Source organism: Girardinichthys multiradiatus, chromosome 18 (assembly GCF_021462225.1).
Source record: "Girardinichthys multiradiatus isolate DD_20200921_A chromosome 18, DD_fGirMul_XY1, whole genome shotgun sequence".
Taxonomy (NCBI): domain Eukaryota; kingdom Metazoa; phylum Chordata; class Actinopteri; order Cyprinodontiformes; family Goodeidae; genus Girardinichthys; species Girardinichthys multiradiatus.
Genome location: NC_061810.1, coordinates 2,969,886 through 2,981,991, shown reverse-complemented (window position 1 = coordinate 2,981,991; position 12,106 = coordinate 2,969,886). Strand labels below are relative to the sequence as shown.

Sequence of the window (12,106 nt, the reverse complement as noted above, 5' to 3'; positions counted from 1 at the left end):
ATCTACTGCAGTTAGCCGACTGTCTGCTTATAGCTTCTCCACAGAAATCTGCACCATCACTTTTAGAATAATTCAGTTCACTTTTCAAAGCAAACCAGCTCCTTGATTTGAAATAATAAAGTGTTGTGTAACATTTTGTGACAACTGGCTGCATGGTACTAGCTGATACTGACATACTGACACTTCTGTCAGTGTGCCCCAGGGCAGCTGTGGCTACCATGTAGCCTACCACTGTCAGTGTGTGAATGGGTGGATGACTGAATGTAGTGTGAAGTGCTTTGGGGTCTCTGGGGGACTTGGTAAAAGGCTATACAAGTACAAGCCATTTACCATTTACAATTTGTGTGCTCACTGCAGGTTCGTACATTTTCCAGGATCGAAGAGGCTCGAGGTCTTTTATGGCTGATGGAGGAAGAGGGTGTTAAGCCTGGAGGTTCAGAGGAAATCATGTTGGAGAGACTCTTTAGCTACTTCAGTGCTGGTCTGGGAGAAAAAAAAGGTGGTCTTCAGTGCATCACCTTCTCTGGGGTCTCCAAGAACCAAGAAACTGACCATGCTGATCATTCTAATTCTTATTGCAGGAGACAGTCTCTTGCTGCGAGGGGACAAGTCCCACAGTTTCCTTCTGGGTCACAGCCATGGAACAGACTGGGTGGAGTACAACATTCAAGGCTGGCTGGGCCATGCTAAGAACAATCCTGCAGCCCAGAACGCTGCCACTCTGCTGCAGGACTCTCAGAAGTATGGCTTTCCTCAACAATCACCCCCACAGAATTTATTTTATTCAAAGAATATCTGTGCTCATTAGGGATAACTTTGGTAAGAAATCAGCATTACAATTATGCTGCTGTGCAATTCTTCTGAAGGATGGATTTTGTCAATTCATAAAAAGTAAAAGCAGTTACAATATTTTCAATAAAATAATGTTATTTAATTGTAAAATGCCAGCTTGTAAACATTTTGATTGGCAAATGAATCCCAAAGATTGCATCTAATATTCTTGTTGATTATTTGCCATCCTGAGCTGGCCAGAGTATTCTAAGCTTGTAATAACCCAGTTTTTTAAATAAAAAAAACAGTTTCAAGTGGAGTCTAATGTTACAACTAGTACAAATATATTACGTACGTTAAGCATTTAGGGAAACAAGGATATTTTAACAGTAGCTTGCTTCTACTAAGTTCTTTCAGTATATTTTAATCACTCATAAGCTCAAACAGATGCATACTAGTAAATATGGAGTGTAGAAAGTCAGTGCCACGAACCTCTTTGTGATGCACATATTTTAGAAATTTCACCCATCTTTTTGTCACCAAAGGAAGAACATTAGCGGTCTGTTCCTGAGCCGGTCCAGTGGGGCCACAGTGTTATCGGGCTCTATCGCTGGTCTGGAGGGCAGTTCTCAGCTTGCTCTGCGGCGAGCCACCAGCATGAGAAAAACCTTCACCACAGGTGTTGCTGCTGTCAAGAAAAGGAGTCACTGTATCCAGGTCAAACTCCAAGTGGTGAGTAAATGAAACACCACAAAACACCAACCTGTTACTAGGTAGAAACTCAGTACCTGTCCATGGATGCTATGAAAAGCATTTCTTTTTTTATAATTTTTTTTATTTTTTAACCGTGTCCTGTCCTGCAGAGTAGCTCAGAATTGTGGTCTGAGTCCCAAGAAAAAGCCCAACAGATTTCCTTTCACAAGTGGAGGATTACAGCTAAAGCTTTAAAGCTCTGCTTGATATTCATAAAAAGAAACTTTATTAAAAACTGCTTTGGGATTATTTCAGTTGTTACGGACACGGAGACAGAAATGAAAAGGAAAAAAAAAAGAAGCACTAAAGAGAGAAAGGGAGGCAAAAAGGATAAGGAGAGAGAAGGAGAATAGAATGGAGGAAAGAAAGATGAAGAGAATACTAGATAACACCCTGCTTGCTTCTACACCCGCAGAAATGTTCATATTACCAGCTTTTTTACAGAAAAGTGCATGGTACTTATGAATCCAAGATGTATTTAGTGGTAAATGCGGCTCAATATAGAACATTTGTGCATCTGTTAACACCTGAATCTAAACACCTGTGGATCTGAGTGTGAGCGCGCTTGTGTATAGAAGGGTTCTCCATAAAAATATGCAATAGTGAGTGTGAGGAGCCACAGGCCCGCCCCCCTGGACCCGGGAAGGATACGGAGGAGATCTGAGCCACAGACATCAAAAGGCCCCCCAGAGCACAGGAACCGCAGGAGCACCACCACTGGGACTACCGCAACCCCACCCAGAGAAGAGTAGGGGAGAGTCCCAGGGGAAACACACAGCAGCCACAGTGCAGAAGCCCCATGGAGCTGCAGCGACGTGCCCACAGGCCCCGTCGGCAGCCGTCTATGCCCGAGCAAATCCAGCCATGGACCCAGAGACCCGAGACCCTGGGACATATCACTCCCCGAGAACCACAAGTACACTGCCGGGCAGAGACTCCAACCACCGGCATGTAGTGTGGCAGGGAGGGAATAGGCCCCTCATTTGATGGGGGGACTAAACTGATTCAGGAGAGAGAGCAGCCCAAGACCCAACCTGACACAAAAAACAGGCACATGCAGTCACAATCACACATTCCCACCCTCATGCGTACACATAAAAACACTCACACCCACACAACCAACGTAAAGACAAACAGCAATGGGCGTCGTACACTCACTTAGAGTCCCCATACATACTCTATACTCCCAAGTCCAAGTGCAGCACCTGAACCTGGTCCGGGCCACCCCCACCCCTGTCCCCAACGACCCACATCTCCATCCGAGGGGGGCCATGTACAAAAGAGGGGTTTACATGGTCCAAACAAGCCCGCCACCAGAGTAATATAGTGCCACCCCCAATGAACCCCGACATGAATCTCCCCACTGGGGCACTCCCAACCAGGTCACAGATATCGAACACATGCCCCCGAACCCAAACGTTATGAATTCCCCCCTCCCCACAGCACATGGGCACACTCCCACAGGTGATCTTCATCCCCGAAAGGCTGAGGTAGCAACACTCACACAGCACAGGCTCCACACACAGCCCCACCGCGTCCTGCCCCCACCACACACCGCGCCGCAACAGCAAGGCAAGGGCAACGCCATCCCAGCCCCAGCACGATGTACGCCCCCTGCCTGGGGGGGTACATCGTGCTGAAACAGTAGGCATTAAGGTAAAAGTTACATTTGACGGAGAATGACGGAGAGCGTAGTCTCGGAGAATCTGGAACCGTTCTCATTAATTAACATAACGGAGTTGCTCCGTCGGTCAGAATAAGACAGAGCAGGAACAGAGGATGTGGAATTCTTTCGCCTCCCTCTACGAACAACTGAAGCAGCTTGCAGGCTTTTCACTACTCTAGCAGCAGGCAGGAAGGTGTTGGTTTTTCAAAATAAAGTAAATGTTAAGGTTTCATGATATTTAAATTTCTAACATAACAACGCATGTATATATATATATATATATATATATATATATATATATATATATATATATATACTGCTAAAAAAAATAAAGGGAACACTCAAGTAGCACAACCTAGATCTGAATGAATGAAATATTCTCATTGAATACTTTGTTCTGTACAAAGTTGAATGTGCTGACAACCGTATCCCACAAAAATGATCAATGGAAATCCAATTTATTAACCAATGGAGTCCTGGATTTCGAATCACACACAAAATTAAAGTGGAAAAACACACTAGAGGCTGATCCAACTTTGATGTAATGTCCTTAAAACAAGTCAAAATGAGGCTCAGTATTGTGTGTGGCCTCCACATGCCTGTATGACCTCCCTACAACGCCTGGGCATGCTCCTGATGAGATGGCGGATGGTCTCCTGAGGGATCTCCTCCCAGACCTGGACTAAAGCATCCGCCAACTCCTGGACAATCTGTGGTGCAACGTGACATTGGTGGATGGAGCGAGACATGATGTCCCAGATGCGCTCAATCGGATTCAGGTCTGGGGAACGGGCCGTCCAGTCCATACCTTCAATGTCTTCATCTTGCAGGAACTGCTGACACACTCCAGCCACATGAGGTCTAGCATTGTCCTGCATTAGGAGGAACCCAGGGCCAACCGCACCAGCATATGGTCTCACAAGGGGTCTGAGGATCTCATCTCGGTACCTAATGGCAGTCAGGCTACCTCTGGCGAGCACATGCGGCCCTCCAAAGAAATGCCACCCCACACCATTACTGACCCACTGCCAAACCGCTCATGCTGAAGGATGTTGCAGGCAGCAGATCGCTCTCCATGGTGTCTCCAGACACTGTCACATCTGTCACATGTTCTCAGTGTGAACCTGCTTTCATCTGTGAAGAGCTCAGGGCACCAGTGATGAATTTGCCAATCCTGGTGTTCTCTGGCAAATGCCAGGCGTCCTGCATGTTGTTGGGCTGTGAGCACAACCCCCATTTGTGGACGTCGGGCCCTCATACCATCCTCATGGAGTCGGTTTCTAACCGTTTCTGCAGACACATGCACATTTGTGGCCTGCTGGAGGTCATTTTGCAGGGCTCTGGCAGTGCTCCTCCTGTTCCTCCTTACACAAAGGTGGAGGTAGCGGTCCTGCTGCTGGATTGTTGCCCTCCTACGGCCTCCTTCACGTCTTCTGGTGTACTGGCCTGTCTTCTGGTAGCGCCTCCATGCTCTGGACACTACGCTGACAGACACGGCAAACCTTCTTGCCACAGCTGGCATTGATGTGCCATCCTGGATGAGCTGCACTACCTGAGCCACTTGTGTGGGTTGTAGAGTCCGTCTCATGCTACCACGAATGTGAAAGCACCACCAACATTCAAAAGTGACCATAACATCAGCCAGAAAGCATAAGTACTGAGAAGTGGTCTGTGGTCCCCACCTGCAGAACCACTCCTTTATTGAGTGTGTCTTGCTAATCACCAAAGATTTCCCCCTGTTGTGAAATTGATTGTCAATCAGTGTTGCTTCCTAAGTGGACAGTTTGATTTACTTGGGTTTATATTGTGTTGTTTAAGTGTTCCCTTTATTTTTTTGAGTTGTATATATATACAGTACAGACCAAAAGTTTGGATACACCTTCTCATTCAAAGAGTTGTCTTTATTTTCATGACTATGAATATTGTAGCTTCACACTGAAGGCATAAAAACTATGAATTAACACATGTGGAATTATACAGGTCCTTCTCAAAATATTAGCATATTGTGATAAAGTTAATTATTTTCCATAATGTAATGATGAAAATTTAACATTCATATATTTTAGATTCATTGCACACTAACTGAAATATTTCAGGTCTTTTATTGTCTTAATACGGATGATTTTGGCATACAGCTCATGAAAACCCAAAATTCCTATCTCATAAAATTAGCATATCATTAAAAGGGTCTCTAAACGAGCTATGAACCTAATCATCTGAATCAACGAGTTAACTCTAAACACCTGCAAAAGATTCCTGAGGCCTTTAAAACTCCCAGCCTGGTTCATCACTCAAAACCCCAATCATGGGTAAGACTGCCGACCTGACTGCTGTCCAGAAGGCCACTATTGACACCCTCAAGCAAGAGGGTAAGACACAGAAAGAAATTTCTGAACAAATAGGCTGTTCCCAGAGTGCTGTATCAAGGCACCTCAGTGGGAAGTCTGTGGGAAGGAAAAAGTGTGGCAGAAAACGCTGCACAATGAGAAGAGGTGACCGGACCCTGAGGAAGATTGTGGAGAAGGGCCGATTCCAGACCTTGGGGGACCTGCGGAAGCAGTGGACTGAGTCTGGAGTAGAAACATCCAGAGCCACCGTGCACAGGCGTGTGCAGGAAATGGGCTACAGGTGCCGCATTCCCCAGGTCAAGCCACTTTTGAACCAGAAACAGCGGCAGAAGCGCCTGACCTGGGCTACAGAGAAGCAGCACTGGACTGTTGCTCAGTGGTCCAAAGTACTTTTTTCGGATGAAAGCAAATTCTGCATGTCATTCGGAAATCAAGGTGCCAGAGTCTGGAGGAAGACTGGGGAGAAGGAAATGCCAAAATGCCAGAAGTCCAGTGTCAAGTACCCAGTCAGTGATGGTCTGGGGTGCCGTGTCAGCTGCTGGTGTTGGTCCACTGTGTTTTATCAAGGGCAGGGTCAATGCAGCTAGCTATCAGGAGATTTTGGAGCACTTCATGCTTCCATCTGCTGAAAAGCTTTATGGAGATGAAGATTTCATTTTTCAGCACGACCTGGCACCTGCTCACAGTGCCAAAACCACTGGTAAATGGTTTACTGACCATGGTATCACTGTGCTCAATTGGCCTGCCAACTCTCCTGACCTGAACCCCATAGAGAATCTGTGGGATATTGTGAAGAGAACGTTGAGAGACTCAAGACCCAACACTCTGGATGAGCTAAAGGCCGCTATCGAAGCATCCTGGGCCTCCATAAGACCTCAGCAGTGCCACAGGCTGATTGCCTCCATGCCACGCCGCATTGAAGCAGTCATTTCTGCCAAAGGATTCCCGACCAAGTATTGAGTGCATAACTGTACATGATTATTTGAAGGTTGACGTTTTTTGTATTAAAAACACTTTTCTTTTATTGGTCGGATGAAATATGCTAATTTTGTGAGATAGGAATTTTGGGTTTTCATGAGCTGTATGCCACAATCATCCGTATTAAGACAATAAAAGACCTGAAATATTTCAGTTAGTGTGCAATGAATCTAAAATATATGAATGTTAAATTTTCATCATTACATTATGGAAAATAATGAACTTAATCACAATATGCTAATATTTTGAGAAGGACCTGTATACTGAACAAAAAAGTGTGAAACAACTGAAAATATGTCTTATATTCTAGGTCCTTCAAAGTAGCCACCTTTTGCTTTGATTACTGCTCCGCACACTCTTGGCATGACCATCAGTTGTGTTGTGCAGGAGGTGGATACAGTACACAGCTGATAGTCCTACTGAATAGACTGTTAGAATTTGTATTATGACAAGAAAAAAGCAGCTAAGTAAAGAAAAACGAGTGGCCATCATTACTTTAAGAAATGAAGGTCAGTGTTAATTCATAGTTTTGATGCCTTCAGTGTGAAGCTACAATATTCATAGTCATGAAAATAAAGACAACTCTTTGAATGAGAAGGTGTGTCCAAACTTTTGGTCTGTACTGTATATATTTAAAATGAAACTTTATTCCGAAGGTGTGGGGGCTTTTATTTTGCCGTGGCGGTGCGCCACGATCAATTACATGTAGCGGAAACCCTGCTAGTTATCAAACAATACAGTCAAATTTAGTTTATTATTCAAATTGGTTGAAAAGTTTTCAATCTAAGGAAATCCAGCAGATTGCATCAAGTCACTGGCATTGCCTCAGTCCCTCATACTGCATAGATAGTAGAAAGGAAAACGTCCCTTTAACTGGAAGACACCTCCAGCAGAACCAGAACCTGGCTCAGTGTGAACAGCCATCTGCCACAACCGACTAACAATCTAATAAAAAAAAAAAACTTTTTGGAGCCTGAACAAATAAAGCTGGCAGTCTACCAGATTTTGAGCTCTGGCCATTTGTCAGCAGTCCCAATCTGTGCGGGTTATTGGTTACAGGGATTGGTATTGGTATTTTTTCCAAAATATTAGTTATTGGTTGTTTTTGCAAATACCGTTGTCAAGTTGCAACATGAGCTTTGTTTTGAAGTTTGACTGATTACATGTTATTTCTACTGTTGGATAATATGGAAGGTCTTCTAAAAGGTTTGTTTTCATCCAACTGTTTTTTAAGAAGGTTTAGAGTCTGAGTCATGGTTCAACAATGGGTTATAGGGTTCAGTGATTAGGTACCTAATTTTACATGATCTTGGGTCATATCAGCCAGCCCTATTCTGGCCTCAAACACTTTGAGCTCATCATCAAAATACCAAAGAATAAATGCAAAAAGCTTCCCAAAAACTATACGAATGGTTTGATTGCTGCCAATTAATGTTTTTCCTATTATTACTGAGAAGGATGTAAATAATTTTAGACATACCTTTTTTAATAAAATGTAAATTAAAACAGATCAATTATTTTTTCAAAGCTTATCCTTCTTTTACATTGGTTTTATTATCTTTTGAGAAGATGCCTGTCTTATTTCTTATCAGAAAAAATCCTTGTGGGTGAATAAAAATCATTTTGAATCCTGATGTGCCATGGCTATGAATAACTTTTGGCTTAACTAAATGTTCTGCAATCCCATGTTATATATTTCAATGTTGTTATGGGTTTGTGACTTCCTCTCGAGGTGGTTCAGGGGCGTTGACTTGGAAGGTTGACTTCAACTCCCATTCTGTGTGGAGATCTTCCAATTGCTCTTGAGGTGTAAAGAGGACATGTAGAGCACGGAATAAAAGGATGACACAGTGTAGTTGCACATACCTTACATATAAAAGAAGCTCTAACTGGCCATGCCAACTTAAAATACAGCTACACTGTTGGTTGTAAACTTTAAAGAACTGGAGCAGGAGTAACTGCAGCAACATTCAATTCAATAGTGAACTGACACCATATTTACAGACTGCAACCTGACCTCAGTGGATTATCTAATTTGCAATCAAAAAGGAAATATCCATCTTTCTGTTTTCAGGATGCTTTGATTGACATGGTGCGTCGTTCCAAGGTTCACTTCGTTCATTGCCTGCTGCCTAAAATGGAGGCAGTGGGAGGAAGTGACCCCCGTGTACTGCATGGAGAGAGCTCTGACTCAGGTCTTATGACTTTAGATGTGGGCTTACTGAGAGCCCAGCTCCGAGGATCTTACCTGTTAGATGCTCTGCGCATCTACAGACAAGGTAAGATAGACATTTTAAAACCTTTGAAACTTTGTCGAGTAATGAAAATATGACTGACCAACCTAATGTTCTGTAGGGGACTTTTAATGCATAATTCACCCTTTAAGATGTTATTTACAAAGTTTGTATGTTTCTCATTTGAAGCTTACTGTTACTTTAAGAGATTCTGAAGTTTGTTTTGCTTCCACCACCGTTTCGACTTATTGTGAATCAGACCTGTCTCTGTGTTTTTCTATGGTGACTAAAGGCATGAAAAAGGGCAACACCAGTGCCCTAGCACCTGGCACAACAAGTAGTAACGATGAGCTTGCTGGAACAGCCTTGTCTTTGACAAGGTGTTGAAGTGTTGCTGAAGGTAGGAGGTATCCTCTGGAATTAGGGGCCATCTGGATCTGACCTGGGCACCTAGTTCACCAGCTTGAAATTGTGTCCAAATTCTAAAGGTTGAGCAACAACTGAGAGATGAAGATCGGAGCACAGCATGGCTAACAAGGGCTGTGTCACGCTACCAAAATCCTTTGAGCATATCATAGTAAACAGAACTTTAAGTGAAACTGTTTTCAGCATTTTTAAATTTTGTAAAAATCCAGGTTTTCCATGATAATCAATATTGCTTTAAGGTTTACTGCAATCCCTCCTGCTTCCAGGTTACCCAGACCACATGGTGTTCTCAGAGTTCCGCAGACGCTTCGATGTCCTCGCACCACATCTGACCAAAAAACATGGACGCAACTACATAGTCCTAGACGAGAAAAGAGTGAGTCTTTAGCAACCTTCCTCTAAGTTGCTGGTTAGTGACTGCTGAGTTGACAAGCAAAAACTAAAGTCTCTAAATGTAAATATACAAGACGATAATGAGTTAGTTGCTGTCCTCAGCCCCCAAACTTCTTCCTGGTAAACTGTGTTTTAGCATATAAGATCTTGTAGCAGTAACAATCAACATTTGTCTTTGACTGGCTGTTCATCATGTTATCAAGTTCCTGTCGTTCAACACATTTTATTCACTTAAATATCTGTGCTTGTTGCCGGTCCTTTGCAAAAAGAAGCACAGTATTTGTGTCATTGTTTGGTTCGAGTCTTAGTTACCAGGAAGAACAAAGTGGCAGAGCTCTGCCATGATGTCACACCTTTTCACACCAAGCTTCTCCTTCACAAATATTCAGTACACAATATTTAAAAGAGTGAAACTATGAAACTCTCTCAAACTGGCTGTAACAGAGAGAGTGACAGTCTGCATTTCCTGCTGACAAGCTTTATAGAGATGCTGATTTAATTTTCCAGTAGGACTTGGTACCTGCCCACACTGCCAAAGGTACCAAAAGATGGTTCAACGAGCATGGTGTTACTGTACTTGATTGGCCAGTACATATAGAATCAATGTATTGTCAAGAGGAAGATGAGAGACACTAGACCCAACAATGCAGATGATCTGAAGGTTGCTATCAAAGCAACCTGGGTTTCCTTTACACCTCAGCAAAACCACAGGCTGACCATCTCCATGCCATGCCACATTGATGCATGAATTCATGCAAAAGGAGGCAAAACCAAGTATCAAGTGCATAGAAATGAACATACTTTTCAGAAGCCTGGAATTTTTATTCACAATGTCCTTTTTTATTCATCTTCTATAATATTCAAATTTGGCAGATATTTAATTTTGGCCTTTCATTATCTATAATAAAAGCCCATCTATAAGGACTGAAGGATTTTACTCTATGTGTAATTAATCTATATGATTATATTATATATGCGCTTCACTTTGTGGAAAGAGTGACCAAAAATATTAGGTTTTCATGATATTCAAATTTTTATATATGTGTATATATACACACACACACACACTCACAAAAACACACTCACTCACACTGGTACTCGTCATGTTCTGTTCATCCTGGCCCGGGTCCCCGGGGCAGCAGTCTCAGCAGCTTCTACCCGGACAGCTCCTGCAGCTCCTCTGGGGGAAGCTTGAGGTGTTCCCATTCAAACCAGGTGTTCCCTCCAGCGTGTCCTGGGCCACCTTGTGGTGGGATGTGCCGGGAACCGCCTTCAGAATAGATGCCCAAGCCACTTTAGCTGACTCCTCTCAAAGTGGAGGAGCAGCGGCCCTATTCCGAGGTTCTCCTGGATGGCTGAGTTCCTCACCCTCTCTCTAAGGGAGTGCCCGGTCACCCTGGAGGATGCTCATTTCAGCTGCTTAGAACTTGCTCTTTCGGTCATGACCCAAAGTTCATGCCCATAAGTGAGGTTAGGAACATAGTCCACCCAGCTCTGTCTTTACCACAACAGACCGGCGCCGCACTGATCCGTCTGTTGATCTCTAGCTCCATTCTCCCCTGACTCATGAACAAGACCCTAAGATTCTTGAGATCCTCCAACTTGATGCAGGAACTCCCCTCCAACCCTGGGTATGGGGAGACAGCAGGCCGCACCGAATTTGCAAAAGGGAGAAACGAAATTCACTGGTCTCCAAACCAGACCCCCTCTGGCCCTTGGCTGCAACTAGAAATCCTGTCCATCAAAGTTATGAACAGCACCAGAGACAAAGGGCAGCCCTGCCGGAGTCAAACATACTTAGGGAACAGGTCCGACTTAATGCTGGCAATGCGAACCAAACTCCTGCTCCCCCTGTACAAAGACCAGATGGCCCCTAATAAAGGGCCCCTGAGTGTGTACTCATGGAGTGCCCCCCTCAAGGACACCATGAGGGGCACGGTCGGATATATATAGATATATATCTATATATTGTTCGTTCGTCGTCTTCCGCTTATCCAGGACCGGGTCGCGGGGGCAGCAGACTCAGCAGAGACGCCCAGACGTCCCTCTCTCCAGACACCTCCTCCAGTTCCTCCAGGGGGAGCCCAAGGCGTTCCCAGGCCAGCCGAGAGACATAGTCCCTCCAGCGTGTCCTGGGCCGTCCCCTGGGCCTCCTCCCGGTGGGACGTGCCTGGAACACCTCCCGAGGAAGGCGTCCAGGAGGCATCCGGTATAGATGCCCGAGCCACCTCAACTGGCTCCTCTCGATGTGGAGGAGCAGCGGCTCTACTCCGAGCCCCTCCCGGATGGCCGAGCTCCTCACCCTATCTCTAAGGGAGTGCCCGGCCACCCTACGGAGGAAGCTCATTTCAGCCGCTTGTATCCGTGATCTCGTTCTTTCGGTCATGACCCAAAGTTCATGGCCATAGGTGAGGGTAGGAACGTAGACCGACCAGTAAATTGAGAGCTTTGCTTTTCGGCTCAGCTCTCTCTTCACCACAATGGACCGGACTCTCCTCTTCAACACCCTGACATAGGCCTTCACAGGGATGCTGAGG

At 44.6% G+C, this 12,106-nt stretch overlaps 1 protein-coding gene across 8 annotated transcripts in view; it reads left to right on the top strand.

Moving 5' to 3' along the window:
• Window positions 1-12,106, top strand: part of LOC124884235 (unconventional myosin-XVIIIa-like) — a 242,600-nt gene that overhangs the window by 88,592 nt on the left and 141,902 nt on the right. For all 8 annotated transcript variants that reach the window (XR_007042406.1, XM_047392030.1, XM_047392024.1 and 5 more), the window contains 5 exons: window positions 358-499; window positions 582-741; window positions 1,317-1,503; window positions 8,591-8,795; window positions 9,443-9,552. Coding sequence is in view for 7 of the 8 variants with exons in the window: in XM_047392030.1 (XP_047247986.1) it covers window positions 358-499; window positions 582-741; window positions 1,317-1,503; window positions 8,591-8,795; window positions 9,443-9,552 (804 nt within the window). In the remaining variant the exon portion in view is untranslated. The remainder of the gene's footprint in view (window positions 1-357; window positions 500-581; window positions 742-1,316; window positions 1,504-8,590; window positions 8,796-9,442; window positions 9,553-12,106) is intronic.